The following is a 16,419-nucleotide window of genomic DNA, read 5'->3' on the forward strand; positions in this document are numbered from 1 at the left end:
AAGATTTTCTCTTTGTTTTGATCATTTTTATTTTAATGGGTCTGTCAATCTTTTCATGTTTATTGTAGAATTAAACTTCTTGAATATGTAGTTAATATTTTTTATCAAATTAGGGAAGTTTTCAAAATTATTTATTCAAGTAAATTTTAGTCTCTTCTCTTTCTTTTATCCTTTCAACACTCCCAGTACATGTAAGTGTGAGTACTTGATGGTTTCCTGCATTTATCTGAGGTCTTGTTCACTTTTCCCCATTCTTTTTTCTCTCTGTACTTACATAATTTCTATTGAACTATTAATTGTTTCTTCTGACAGTTCTAATCTACTGTGGAGTCCCTGTAGTGTATTTTTTATTCATTAAATTATTCTACTCATCAATTTTCATTCACTTTAAAAAGTTTCTGTTTTTTTATTATTGTTCCGTATTTGATCAGGTATTATCATACTTACCTTTATTTCTTTAAGCAGAGTTTTGTTTTTTCTGTCTTTAATTACTTTAATATTTTCATTGTCTTCTAATTGTTCTGTGAGTCCAGTTCTTGGGCTTTCAATTCTCATTTTTACTATCTCCCTCTTTCTTCTGACTCTTCTTTTTGATGGTTTGTCAATTTTCTTTTTGAAGTTTTACTCTGTAAGTGTTTTTGTTGGTTTTTCCCCTCCTTCCCCTTCCAAGTCAGAAGTTTGCAAACCGAGGCCTGAAGGTCAGACCTGCATGGTCCCTTGCCTATTTTTGTAAATTAAATTTTATTGGAATGCAGATATGCTCAACTGTTCATGTATTACATATGGTTGCTTTTGCACTATAATGGCAGAGATGAGCAACTGTGATAGAAATTATATCATTATATTATCAGCAGAGCCTATACCATCTAGCCCTTTACAGAAAAACAAAATTTTCATAGTGTATATTCTGTGTTGTGTTTGTAGGACCTGAGTTTTTAGGAGTATTTCATGGGGCCATTACATCTGATTTTGCAAGGTGGATGAGACTTTTCTTGATTAAAGAACTGATTTTACATTAGTATTTGATGTTGGAGTTTCTCTACTATGTGGACAATGTGAATTTTACTCAACATATATGTCTTACATAGGCTTCAAGTTCTCACAAGTGATTTTTTTCTTTCATACACAGACCACAGTATCCTTAAGGTTCTTTTTAGCTTCATTGGGTATGTGATGTGCTTTAGTACCTTGTTTCCTTCTCCACAGATAGGGGCTGAAACTGAAGGCTTCCAGCATTTTAAATACGGTTCAGTTTAGCTATCTTCCTTTGGATGCCAGAGATCATATCACCTGGCCATGCTGGGTTTTCAAACTCATGTCTCTTATTCTTGTTTGTCTATCCTGTGTATAATAAAATTCTGTTGCTACCTCAAAATTCTCTTTAAAGTTCTTATTTTGAACTATTTTGAATCAGCTCTGATTTCTAGCATCTGATAATCCCTTTTAAGATAGGGTATATGTTTAAAAATGTTTTGAGTAAATTTTCTGTGTATATATTTTTTGAATTTTATTGAAAATGTCAAGCAGATATTTTTAAATGTTTTACATCTGTTTTAGAGAGCACATATTTTTCAAAACTATGTACTTTATTTGCATATCAAATGCTGAGTTTTCCATAATATTTCATTTTCTTTTTTTTGTCTGTGTATCCATAGATAAAGAACCATCTGGGCTGGTTTTAAAATTTAGACAAAATAGTATGGATAGCTTCTCTTTAGTTTTATTCATGTTCCTCAGCCAGGTTGTTATTAGAATCTTTCGAGTAACGATGTATCCTGGAAGAACTATTAGATGCAAGCTTCTATTACTCTGTTGATCCAGCACCCTGATGCTGGTGGGAATAAAACATAATCATAGGCTTATTGTGTATCCTTTTCTTGTCTGTGTTTGCTGCAGCCATTATGCCTGGGTTCTACTTTCTGTAACATGCTTTCTCTATTGTCATTGCCAGCATTCTAGTTACAAGCTATGACAATGCCCCCCGCCCCCCCCCCCCCCCCCAGCCACCCAGGAATCCCCTTTTTCTTCTCTTGCAAATTCGGCCTGCAGTTAGGTGTAAATTGTACCAGCTTTCTGTCTGATACATTCATTACCTCAAACATTAGACTTTTCTGTGTCATACTTTCTACAAGCTGTATGGCATCATGCCAATAATATTCTTAATGATTGCCGTATGGCTCAGAACTGCCTTCTGAACTTCTCATTTTCAGGAAGGACAGTGGGTAGCATTATACCAAGGATCCTCTTTTAATTTCCAGAGGTAGTTTATTACTTTCTAGTTTTATTTGTGTCATTGTCACCATACCTAAATTCCTTTAGTTGCTGCCAAGTTTCCTTATTATTTTAGTGGTAAGCTGAAGGGAGGATGTTAGTTGTGATTGCTAAATTTAGACATCTTATTCAGGAGTTAAAGCATTTGTTTTTCTGAGATGAAAAATCTTCCAGGAGATACATAAAATACTTATAGTAACCCATTTCCTATTTTAACCTTTTCAGATAGTACTTTCTATAGAGTGGGCACTCAATAAATTTTGTTTTTACCTGACTGAATTAATAAGTGTTGTCGCATTTCTATGAAACAACAAAGAAATGTTAAAAAATTAAAGTTCTTAACATTTTTGTTTCTTATTATAGAAGTCATATGAACTTATTATAGAAAACTGATGTAAAAAAATCTTACTAAACTAGGATAACCATTATTCACTTTTCTAATAGGCATCCTTATAGATTTTACTTAATTTTTTTAAACTTTGTTATTTTTCTTTTTTTTTTTTTTAAGATTTTAAATTTTAGAGAGAGAAAGAGAGTGAACAGGGGGAGCAGCAGAAGGCAAAGGAGAGGTAGAGGGAGAGGAGGAGACTCCTTTGAGCATGAAGCCTGACACTGGGTTTGGCCTCACCTGAGCTGAAATCAAGAGTGGGGTGCTTAACGAACTTAGCCACCCAGTCACCCCCATGCTTCTACATTTTAAAACAAAATTGTTATCATTCTATTTTTTTAAAAGATTTATTTATTTATTTATTCATGAGAGATGCAGAGAGAAACAGAGAGGCAGAGACACAGGCAGAGGGAGAAGCAGGCTCTATACAGGGAGCCTCATGTGGGACTTGATACCAGGACTCCAGGATCATGCCTTGGGCTGAAGGCGGACGCTAAACCGCTGAGTCACCCAGGGATCCCAAATTGTTATCATTCTAAATATAATGTTTTGCATCTTGATTTCACTTAAATTATCATGAACATTTTTGGTCTAAATTTCCTCCTCATTGTTTCATAATATAATATAAAATGCAAACACTGTATTATAATTTTCCTTATTTTTATAAAGAGAATGATGATATAAAGAGAATGATTATTTAGCATTTTCCCATGATGACTTTGTTATTTCTCTACTATTTTACAGTAGAATTGTGCCTCTGAAAATTTCTGTAAGGTATAGGTGTTTGGTTTTTACCATTCTTGCCTGTGTATTTCTTTACTCTTTGATGTTAACTCTTGTCAATGACCCTATGCTAGTCTCTTAGGATTTCTCTCCCTTTCAGATTTTCTATATACAAGAGGTATGGTATTTAATGCCTGGTCTTTTGATCATGCTTTCTGATTGTGTGTTTGTTTCTGCCATTGATTAGCTGTGTGACTTTGGGTTGTTGCATAACCCAGGCTTCCTTATCTTAGAAATGGTCCCCAGTGTAGTACCTTCCATATAGAATCGTTGTGAGGATTAAATGATACAATTTATGTATATCACCTGGTATACTATCTGACAAAGGGGTGGTATTTATGTATTTTAAAACTGATGCAGTATGTGCAGAGACCAATCAGATTAGATGCTGGCCATAAACAATTGGGATTGACTGAATATTGGCTTCTCTGGCTAGAGTAAGAGAAAGCTCAATTAAATGCTATCTTAGTTGTAATAATGATGAAAATGATTATGAGGCCATATGAGGTCAATGAAGCCACATGGTGTTTGTGTAGGTGGTTACCTTGACTAAGTCATTATGCCCCAAATAGGCATTAAAGGTATGAGCTTTCATATATGAACTTTATCTCTCATCTGAAATTCTGTTGTAAAGTTAATACCAAAACCTATTAAATCTTATATGATGAAGACATGAAAAAGTCTCAAGTTTTAAATGTGATTCTGTTTAGTTCACATTCAATAGAATTCTGATTAAGCTTTGAAGCTTTTCTTATCCAAGGAAGATAAACATTTATGCAAATTAACTTAAAAGTGCTATTTTTGTTAATCATACATGGAGTTTTTTGAAGGACCTATAGCCACAGAGTTTTCTATATTTATTGATCCTTTGTTTTCATGTGTAAATATAATTAAGATGTATTTTAACATTTTTTACCAAAGCTACATTATTCATTCTTGTGTTTGTATAACTTAGACATAATATTCACATGAATCAGGAAGGATTAGAAAAGTATTCCCTTCTAGGACGCTGGGGTGGTTCAGTTGGTAAAGTGTCTGACCATTGATTTTGGCTCAGGTTATGATGTCTGGGTGATGAGATCCAATCTGTATCAGGCTCTGTACTGGCATGGAGCCTGCTTAAGATTCCCCCTTTCCTTCTGTCCTTCACCCCTGCTCAGGCGTATGCTCTCCCGTTCTTTCACTCTCAGAAAAAGTTTATTACCTTTTTAGTATAGCTTTTATGTTTTACTTTATCTCTTGTCCCTATAGTTTAAGGAGCATATGACAAAATTTCAACACAGAATTTATTGTATATATTGTCCTGCATTAATATTTTGAGTCACAGGTTTTACATAAAAAAAAAAAATTGGGAAATGTCCTTTGGACATTTCTACCATTCAAATTTGTAAAATAAATTCTTTGTCTTGATAGCTATTATACTTGGTCTTGTTTTACAAATATTCATAATATTTTTTACTTTTTTCTTTAGCTTGCCAGTGTAATGGACATAGCACTTGCATCAATAATAATGTGTGTGAACAGTGTAAAAATCTTACCACAGGAAAGCAGTGTCAAGATTGCATGCCAGGTTATTATGGTGATCCGACTAATGGAGGACAGTGCACAGGTAAGTATTTTTTATTTTACTTCAGTGCATTTTTTACTACAGAAAAGAAAATGCGAAAGATATACCTCTTACAGAAAATATATTTTATAAAAGAAAATATTTTAAATTAAGTTTCAATATTTTTGAAATTAATATTTATTCTTAGGGGTGATATGAACTATAACAATTCTGTGATACACTTAAAAATTTTTTTTATTTCAAAATGAATATATGTTTATTATAGGAATTTAGCAAATGCAGACACATTAAAAATCACTTATAGTTCACTATTCAAAAATAATTACTGCTGATTGTTTTTTAATAATAGTAAGTTATTTTGGCTTTAGAAATAAATAATTAAAGGTTTTGTGTATGCCTTATATCAGATAACCTTTTTGGGGTTTAGAATCAATCCTGGGTTGAAATCTCCCCCTGTGTGTTCTCATGCTATAGCCATAACCACTCAACCTCTCAGTGCCTCATTTTTCTCATATGTAAAAGGGAGATGATAAAGATCAAATGAGATCATATAAATAGAGGCACATGTAATAAGGATTGAAGCACATTTTTCTTTTCTTTTCTTTCTTTTTTTTTTTTTTTTTAAGATTTTATTCATGAGAGAGAGAGAGAGAGAGAGGCAGAGACACAAGCAGAGGGAGAAGCAGGCTCCATGCAGGGAGCCTGACATGGGACTCTATCCTGGGTCTCCAGGATCACACTCTGGGCCAAAGGTGGCGCTAAACCGCTCAGCCACTGAGTGCTGCCCAGGAATTAAAGCACATTAAAAGAGCATTTAAAATGCTCTTCTCATCACATTTTTTTGTTCACCAACCTTTACTTTTCTCTATCTTCCTCTCTATCGTCCTGCTCATTCTTACTTTTTAGACAATTTTTAGTTTTTCTTTAAAAATTTTCCTTTTAGATTGTAATTTTACAGTAATCCTTTTTTATCTCTAGGTTGGTCCTTGTCCCTTATGTTTTTAATCTTCTGTTTTTACATGGAGGTTGCCTATACGGCACCCACAGAAAAGACTCCATTGTTGGCTATGAAAAGTTGAAGACTCTCTAAACAGGGAGCTGGCCCTGGGCCTGGCCTAGATAAGAATGTTAACACTGCTTGTGTATTATGAATAATGCTGCTGTGAACTTTATTGCACAAGTCTTTGAATACTGCTTTTCAGTTCTTTTTTTTTTTTTCCCATAAACTAGGAGAGGAATTGTAATTCCATGTTTAACTTTCTGAGGAATTGCCAAATTGTTCAAGTTGTTTTCCATAGTGGCTGCTTCATTCTACATTCCCACAAGAAATGTAGAGGATTCCAATTTCTCCACATCCTTGCCAACACTTGCTATAGCCCATTAAAAAAAAATTCTAATCATCCTAATGGATGTGAAATGATATCCCATTGCGGTTTTGATTCACATTTCTCTAATGAGTAGTGATGTTAACTGTCCTTTCATGTGGTTGTTGACCATTGTATATTTTCTTTGGAAAATGTTTATTCAAGTCCTTTGCCCATTTTAGAACAATCTGTTTTTTTTTAATTGTGGTAAAATATACATAACAGAAAATTTACCATTTTTACTTGTGTAGGATAAAGGCAGCATTAAGTATATTTACACTGTTGTGAAACCATCATTACCATCCATTTCCAGAATTTTTTTCATCTTGCAAAACTGAAACTCTATACCCATTAAATATTAATTTTGCATTACTCTTACTCCAGCTGCTGGCAACCACCATTTTGTTTTCTGTCACTATGAATACAGTTTTTCTAGATGGCCTGAAATATGTGGAATTGTGCAGTATTTGTCCTTTAGTGACTGGCTTATTTCTTTTAGCATAATTGTCTTCATGTTTCTTTCATGTTGTAGCATGTATCAGAATGTCTTTCCTTTTAAAGGCCAAATAATACTCTCTGATCTACGTATATGCAGTTTGTTTATCCATTCACCCATTGATGGAACTCTGAGTTGCTTCCACCTTTTGATATTGTGCTTAATGCTGTGATGAACATGGGTGTACAAGTATTTGTTCAGTTTCCTGTGTCTTTTCATGTGCTTATGGGCCATTTGTGTATCTTTGGAAAAATGTCTATTAAGTCCTTTGCCTATTTTTTATTTGGGTTGTTGGAGTTGTCATTGAATTGTAAGGGTTCTTTATAGATTCTAGATATGAAGCTTTTATTAGATAATTAATTAGCAAATATTTTCTCCCATTCTGTAAGGTTGCCTTTTCAGTTTCCTTTAAATTTCTTTTGAAACACAAAAGTTTCCAATTTTGATGAAGTCCAGCTTATTTTTTCTTTTGTTGCTTGTGTTTTTGATGCATATCTAAGAATCCAATGCCAAATGCAATGTCATGAGGATTACCAAAGTATTAATTTTTTGCCAACATAGGCAAAAGGAACATTTGAATAATTATATTAGCTACAAAATGTTTTAAATTACAATGGTAGGTTTTATCACTCCAATAGGCATAAGTGCTTTTAGAAATATGTTCCCCTTTGGGGATAATACTTCTTTGCTAGGTTTAAGACTAAGTTCAGTTATTCCATATTCATTTTTGTTGCTGACATTGCACATCTGGCAAGCTGAGGCATAATGCAATGGAAAATTAAAGGGGATGAAAGATAAATGCCTATCTTATTCACTACTGCACATTCTCTGGTACTTTATGGAGCTTTAAATAATTCCTTGTAGTTTACTTGTTTCCTAAAGTTGGCAAGATAATATTTTGCTGTCTATGTCTTCTCTATGGTGATGTAATATATGAAAGTCATTTTTATTTCTTAGGGCCACATTAGCTATATAACTAAATCAACAGAATATCACATCTGGTGAACTATTTTTAATGCAGCTGTGGCTAAAATCAATTTATAAAAAAATGAGTATTATAAATTTACTGCCATTTCTTCATTTTTAGTTCACCTTATTGAGAAAAGTTCATTTTTCATTAGTAGATACATTTAGTAAAATTCAAAGTCTGCTGATATTAAAGGAAAGAAGGAAATAGATTTATATTTGGATGGTAAGACTTTAGAGGTACTGTAGACTCAGAAATTATTTATTATTAAATTTAACCTACTAAAGTCAATTTAACATTGTTGTTGATATTATATAAATGTACTTGTAGATTTTCTCAGATTGTTTTTAGACTATAGCATATTTGTAGCTGTTCTCCTAATACAATTAACTATTAAAAGCTTTATTTTTTTATTTTTATTTTTTTAGTAATTGTCAGGGGCGCCTGGGGGGCTCAGACAGTTAAACATCTGACTCTTGATATCAGCTCAGGTCATGATCTCAGGGTGGTGAGATTGAGCCCTGTGTTGGGCTCCATGCTCAGCGTAGTCTGCTTGAGATTCTCTGTTTCCTTTTGCCCCTTCCCTTTCTCTCTTTTTCCCTCTCTTTTTCTCTCTCAAATAAGTATCAATCAATCAATCAATCTTAAAAAAAAATTACCTGGGAATCCCTGGTGGCTCAGCAGTTCAGGGCCTACCTTTGGCCCAGGGCATGATCCTGGAGTCCCGGGATTGAGTCCTGAGTCAGGCTCCCAGCATGGAGACTGCTTCTCCCTCTGCCTGTGTCTCTGCCTCTCTCTCTCTGTCTTTCTCTCTCTATGTCTATCATGAATAAATAAATAAAATCTTTTAAAAAAATAAAAAAATAAAAAAATACCTGTCAGAATGGCTAAAATTAACAACATAGGAAACTAAGGATGTTGGCAAGGATGCTGAGAAAGGGAAACCCTTTTACATTGTTGGTGGAAATGCAAACTGGTGTAGCCACTCTGGAAAACAGGATGGAAGTTGCTCAGAAAGCAAAAAATAGAACTACCCTGTGATCCAGCAGTTGTACTACTAGGTATTTATCTAAAGGATACAAAATATTGAATCAAAAAGGCACATGTGCCCCAATGTCTATAGCAACATTATGAACATATCTAAATTATGGAAAAATCATGAATGTCTATCAACTGATGAATGGTAATGGAGATGTGATACACACACACACACGTATGTATATATGTATAGATATACACACACAATGGAATATTATTCAGCCATCAATAATAATGAAATCTTGCCATTTGCAAGGATGTGGATGGAGCTAGAGTGTATTATGCTATGTGAAGTCAGTCAGTCAGAGGACAGTAAATCCCATATGATTTCACTCATATGTGGAATTTAAGAAATGAAACAGATGTACATAGAGGAAAAAAAAGAGGGAGGGAAACCATTAAAGAGACTCTTAGCTATAGAGAGGAAACTGAGGGTTGCTGGAGAGGAGGTGGGTAGGGGGATAGGTTAAATGGGTGATGGATATTAAGGGGGGGCACTTGTGATAAGCACTGGGTATTATATTTAAATGATGAATCAGAAGAGCGGGGCAAGGGCAGCAGGAGAAGGGTCCCCAAGTCACCTGGTCCCACTAAGAACCTAGATAGCTTTCAAATCCTCCTGAACACCTACGAATTCCACCTGAGATTTAAAGAAAAAACAGCTGGAATGCTACAGAGAGAAGGGTTTTCGCTTCTAACAAGGTAGGAAGGCGGAAAAAAAAAATAATAAAAAAGAATCAAGTGGGAGAGGGGCCCGACGAGACGCCGGCTAAGGGCTAAAGCCGGGCAGCTAAGGGTGGACAGGAAGGCCCAGCCCCGGAGAAGAAGCGGGAACTTTAACAAATCCGAACCGGACTCTTCCCAGAGGGAGAGGCGCTCAGCAGGGAACCCGGGCAGGAGCAGGAGGGGCAGCGGGGCCTCCAGGCTCCCGGGGTCACTAACAGGAGGGGCGCCCGGGGAGAGCGCCCCACACACCCGGGCCCATCTCGGTAACGGGCTGGAGCGCCCAGCGGGGCCTCGGGGAGAAGCTGGGGGAGTGGGACTCGGGGAGAAGCCGGGGGGCAGGCGGGGGCTCCGGGGGAGGGGGCTGCGCCTGCTGCCTGCAGGAGCCCCGGCCCGGAGCGTGATCCCAGCAGCGCAGGCCCCGGAGCCCAGGGCGCGGGGGACACAGCCCAGGACCCTGCGCTCCCCCGGGACAGGCGGAGGCGGGGAGGGCCCAGGACAGCGAGGATGCTCCTGCCCCGGGCGCCCCCGTGCTGTGCAGGTCAGCGCCCCCTGCCCCGGAGCATCCAGCCCCCTGCGGACCGGGAGCTGCGGGAGTTACTGCGGGAGCTGACTCCAGGGCTGGGGAGCTGGCCCCGCCAGTGGGGTTGTCCCTCCTGGTGTCACCCTGTGCCTGGGAGGGATGGGGTGGCCAGGGAACAGGGACCTCACGGGGTAACAGCTCCCACTGAGCCCGGCACTGGCAGGGGGTGGGGCAGCTCCCCCAGGTGTGCACACCTGAGACTCAGCATAGTAGCCCCTCCCCCCAGAAGATCAGCTGGAAGGACAGGGGAAGAGCCAGTTCTTGAACCAGCAGCGCTGGAAAGCTCCAGGGGAGGCCGAGGGATTTACAGTATATAGAACCAGACGGTAACCCTCCTTTTCCCCCCCTTTTTTCTGGTGCAACTCGTTTTCATATCAGACTAAAAATTTCCAATATTTTTTTTCTCATTTCCCACCATAAATACAATATTTTACCACCTCTTCATTTTTAAGTTTCTTCTTTTTTGACTTTCATATTTATACAATTACATGTCTTAGATATATTTTCCACTTCTAGATTCCCTTCCACATACTCAACTTAATTTTGGGAGATCTACAAGATACGGTTTTTGGTTTTCATTCCCTCATTTTGTTCTACAGTGGCAGAAGCTAATACCTTCTAAAACATGACCAGTATGCTACAGAACGAAGTGGTATACTATGTTGGTTCATTCTGTGAGATTCCTCAATCCCATTCTGCCCCCCTCTTTTATCTCATTTATGTTTTGGTGGTCATTGTTGGGGCCCTCTACAAGTATTTCTAGTTTATATAAATTTGGGACTGAGCATCTTCTAACATACAGAGCTTAATATTGTCAGAAACAAGAGGACCATCTTCTAGGATCCCTAAGGTAGACCACATTCTCCTTCCATTGCAACTTTGTCACCACCCCATCTCCCAGTCCCCCCTTTTTTTCTTTCTTCTCTTTTATTTTGTTTTCTTTTTTTCTCTTTGTTCTCTTTTTTTCTTTTTCTTTTTTCTTCCTCTTTGGGATTCTTGGCCTTTAATTTTTTTTAATACTTTGTTTTAAAATTTGTTTTTCACTTTAGTGGTCCTTTTGTTTTATTTTATTCTGATCTTTGTTTTCATTTTCTGGTCTCTGACCTTGGCAGAATCATCTAGAGTGAAATTTACTTAGGTTGTGGTTGATATTCTTAACTCAGCCCGCTCATACAGCCACTATGCACTGACCAAAATGACTAGAAAGAAGAACTCACCACAAAAGAAAGAATAAGAAACAGTACTCTCTGCCACAGAGCTACAGAGTATGAAATACTCTGTATTTCAGAGAGCCAATTTAGAAGCACAATTATAAAGCTACTCCTGGCTTTGGGAAAAAGCATAAAGGATTCAAGAGACTTCATGACTGCAGAATTTAGATCTAATCAGGCTGAAATTAAAAATCAGATGAAATGACAATCCAAACTGGATGTCCTAATGATGAGGGTTAATGAGGTGGAAGAGAGAGTGAGTGACGTAGAAGACAAGTTGATGGCAAGGAAGGAAGCTGAGGAAAAAAGAGGAAAACAATTAAAAGACCATGAAGAAAGGTTAAGGGAAATAAATGATAGCCTCAGAAGGAAGAATCTATTTATAATTTGGGTTCCAGAAAGCACTGAGAGGGCCAGAGGGCCAGAAAGCATATTTGAACAAATCATAGCTGAGATCTTCCCTAATTAGGTCAGGGAAACAGGCATTCAGTTCCAGGAGATAGAGAGATCCTCCCCACCCCCCCGCCCACCCATCAATAAAAACCATTCAACACCTTGACATTTAATAGTGAAATTTACAAATTCCAAAGATAAAGAGAAAATCCTTAAGGCAGCTCAAGACAAGAGATTCTTATATGGGGAGAAATATTAGATTAACAGCAGACCTCTCTATAGAGACCTGGCAGTCCAGAAAGGGCTTGCATGATATAGTCAGGGTCCTAAATGAGAAGAACATGCAGCCAAGAATACTCTATCCAGCAAAGCTCTCATTCAGAATAGAAGGAGAGATAAAGAGCTTCCAAGATAGGCAGAAACTGAAAGAATATGTGACCACCAAATGAGCCCTCTGAGAAATATTAAGGGGGACTCTGTAAAAGAAAGATGAAGTCCAAAGAAATGATCCACAAAAACAGGAATCGAATAGGTATTATTATGACACCAAATTCATATCTTTCACTAGTTACTCTGAACATGAATGGGCTAAATGACCCCATCAAAGAGATGCAGGGTTTCAGGACTGGATGAAAAAGCAAGACCCATCTATTTGCTGTCTACAGGAGACTTATTTTAGACCTAAGGACACCTACAGCCTGAAAATGAAAGGTTGAAGAACCATTTACCATTCAAATGGTCCTCAAAAGAAAGCAGGGGTAGCAGTCCTCATATAAGATAGATTAAAGTTTGTCCTAAAGACTGTAGTAAGGAATGAAGAGGGACACTATATCATACTTAAAAGGTCTATCTAAGAAGAAGACCTAACAATCATGAATATTTATGGGCCTAATGTAGGAACTGCCAAGTATTTCAATCAATTAATAATCACAGTAAAGATATTCATAAATAATAATACACTAATAGTAGGAGACTTCAACATGGCACTTTCTGCAAATGACAGGTATTCTAAGCACAATATCATCAAAGAAACAAGAGGTTTATGATACACTGAACCAGATGGATTTCACAGATATTTACAGAACTTTACATCCAAACGCAACTGAATACACATTCTTCTCAAGTGCACATGGAACTTTTTCCAGGATAGGCCACATACTGGGTCACAAATCAGGTGTAATCTGATACCAATATGTCCCCTGCATATTTTCAGACCACAATGCTTTGAAACTTGAACTCAATCACAAGAAGAAATTTGGAAGAAAGTCAAACACATGGAGGTTAAAGAGCATCCTACTAAAAGATTAATGGGTCAACAAGGAAATTTGAGAAGAATTAAAAAGATTCATGGAAACTAACGAAAATGAAGATACAACTTTTCAAGATTTTTGGGATATAGCAAAAGCAGTCCTAAGAAGGAAATACATCTGAATACAAGCATCCATCAAGTAATTGGAAAAAACTCAAATACACATGTTAACCCTGCACCCAAAGGAACTGGAGAAAGAACAGCAAATAAAACTTACACCAAGCAGAAGAAGAGAGATAATACAGATTCGAGCAGAACTCAATGAAATCGAGACCAGAAGAACTGTAGAACAGATTAACAAAACTAGGAGTTTGTTCTTTGATAGAATTAGTAAGATAGATAAACCATTAGCCAGCCTTATTAAAAAAAAGACTCAAATTAATAAAATCATGAATGAAAGAGGAGAGATCAAAACCAATACCAAGGTTTACAAATGATTTTAAAAACCTATTATGAGCAGCAGTACAGCAATAAATTAGGCAATCTAGAAGAAATGGATGCATTTCTGGAAAACCACAAATTACCAAAACTGGAACAGAAAGAATAGAAAACCAGTACAGGCCAATAACCAGGGTGGAAATTGAAGCAGTCATCAAAAACCTCCCAAGACACAAAAGTCCAGGGCCAGATGGCTTCCCAGGGGAATTCTATCAAACGTTTAAAGAAGAAACCATACCTATTCTATTAAAGCTGTTTGGAAAGATAGAAAGAGATGGAGTACTTCCAAATTCGTTCTATAAGGTCAGCATCACCTTAATTCCAAAACCAGACAAAGACCTCACCAAAAAGGAGAATTACAGACCAATATCCCTGATGAACATGGATGCAAAAATTCTCAACAAGATACTAGCCAATAGGATCCAACAGTATATTAAGAAAATTATTCACCATGACCAAGTAGGATTTATCCCTGGGACACAAGGCTGGTTCAACACTCATAAAACAATCAATGTGATTCATCATATCAGCCAGAGAAAAACCAAGAACCATATGATCCTCTCAATAGATGCAGAGAAAGCTTTTGACAAAATACAGCATCCATTCCTGATCAAAACTCTTCAGAGCGTAGGGATAGAGGGAACATTCCTCAACATCTTAAAAGCCATCTACGAAAAACCCACAGCAAATATCATTCTCAATGGGGAAGCAGTGGGAGCCTTTCCCCTAAGATCAGGAACAAGACAGGGATGTCCACTCTCACCACTGCTATTCAGCATAATACTAGATGTCCTAGCCTCAGCAATCAGACAACAAAAAGACATTAAGGCATTCAAATTGACAAAGGAGAAGTCAAACACTCCCTCTTCACCGATGACATGATACTCTACATAGAAAACACAAAAGACTCCACCCCAAGATTGCTAGAACTCATACAGCAATTTGGCAATGTGGCAGGATACAAAATCAATGCCCAGAAGTCAGTGGCATTTCTATACACTAACAATGAGACTGAAGAAAGAGAAATTAAGGAGTCAGTCCCATTTACAATTGCACCCAAAGCATAAGATACCTAGGAATAAAACTACCCAAAGAGGTAAGGGATCTATACCCTAAAAACTACAGAACACTTCTGAAAGAAATTGAGGAAGACACAAAGAGATGGAAAAATACTCCATGCTCATGGATTGGAAGAATTAATATCGTAAAAATATCCATTCTACCCAGGGCAATTTACATATTCAATGCAATCCCTATCAAAATGCCATGGACTTTCTTCAGAGAGTTGGAACAAATCATCTTAAGATTTGTGTGGACTCAGAAAAGACCCTGAATAGCCAGGGGAATATTGAAAAAGAAAACCAGAGCCGGGGGCATTACAATGCTGGATTTCAAGTTGTACTACAAAATTGTGATCATCAAGACAGCGTAGTACTGGCACAAAAACAGATGCATAGATCAATGGAACAGAATAGAGAACCCAGAAACGGCCTCTCAACTCTATGGTCAACTAATATTTGACAAAGCGGGAAAGACTATCCACTGGAAAAAGGACCTTCTCTTCAATAAATTGTGCTGGGAAAATTGGGCAGCCACATGCAGAAGAATGAAACTAGACCATTTTCTTACACCATACAAAGATAAACTCAAAATGGATGAAAGATCTAAATGTGAGACAAGAGTCCATCAAAATCCTAGAGGAGAACACAGGCAACACCCTTTTTGAAGTTGGCCACAGCAACTTCTTGCAAGACACGTCTATGAAGGCAAGGGAAACAAAAGCAAAAATGAACTATTGGGACTTATTCAAGGTAAAAATCTTCTGTACAGCAAAAGAAACAGTCAACAAAACTAAAAGACACCCTATAGAATGAGAGAAGATATTTGCAAATGACATATCAGATAAAGGGCTAGTATCCAAGATCTATAAAGAACTTATAGGGGGTCCCTGGGTTGCTCAGTGGTTTGGCCCCTGCTTTCAGCCCAGGACGTGATCCTGGAGTCCCGGGATCGAGTCCCACATATGGCTCCCTGCAGGAAGCCTGTTTCTCCCTCTGCCTGTGTCTCTGCCTCTCTCTCTCTCTGTGGTTCTCTCATGAATAAATAAATAAAATCTTTTAAAAAAAGAAAAAAAGAACTTATTAAACTCAACAGCAAAGAAACAATCGACTCATGAAATGGGCAAAAGACATGAATAGGAATTTCACCAAAGAATACATACACATGGCCAAGAAGCTCATGAGAAAATGCTCTACATCACTTGCCATCAGGGAAATGCAAATAAACCACAATGAGATACTACTTCACACCAGTGAGAATGGTGAAAATTAACAAGACAGGAAACAACAAATGTTGGAGAGGATGAGGAGAAAGGGGAACCCTCTTGCACTGTTGGTGGGATGGTGAACTGGTGCAGCCACTCTGGAAAACTGTGTGGAGGTTCCTCAAAGAGTTAAAAATAGAGCTACCCTAGACCCAGCAATTGCACTGCTCGGGATTTACCCCAAAGATACAGATGCAATGAAACGCCGGGACACCTGCACCCCAATGTTTATAGCAGCAATGTCCACAATAGCCAAACTGTGGAAGGAGCCTCGGTGTCCATCGAAACATGAATGGATAGAGAAGATGTGGTCTATGTATACAATGGAATATTATTCAGCCATTAGAAATGACGAATACCCACTCTTTGCTTCGAGGTGGATGGAACTGGAGGGTATTATGTTGAGTGAAGTAAGTTAGTCGGAGAAGGACAATCATTCTATGGTTTCACTTATTCGCACAATATAAAGAAATAGTGGAAGGGGTTGTAGGGGAAAGGAGAGAGAATGAGTGGGAGAAATCAGAGAGGGTGACAGAACATGAGAGACTCCTAACTCTGGGAAATG

At 37.6% G+C, this 16,419-nt stretch overlaps 1 protein-coding gene across 3 annotated transcripts in view; it reads left to right on the plus strand.

The window, feature by feature from the left end:
* The window catches only part of ATRNL1 (attractin like 1), a 779,330-nt gene that overhangs the window by 206,406 nt on the left and 556,505 nt on the right, over positions 1-16,419 (plus strand). For all 3 annotated transcript variants that reach the window (XM_049103125.1, XM_049103126.1, XM_025467337.3), the window contains exon 19: positions 4,914-5,051. In XM_049103125.1, the coding sequence (XP_048959082.1) occupies positions 4,914-5,051 (138 nt within the window). The remainder of the gene's footprint in view (positions 1-4,913; positions 5,052-16,419) is intronic.

This window comes from Canis lupus, chromosome 28 (genome assembly GCF_003254725.2).
Source record: "Canis lupus dingo isolate Sandy chromosome 28, ASM325472v2, whole genome shotgun sequence".
Classification (NCBI taxonomy): Eukaryota; Metazoa; Chordata; class Mammalia; order Carnivora; family Canidae; genus Canis; species Canis lupus.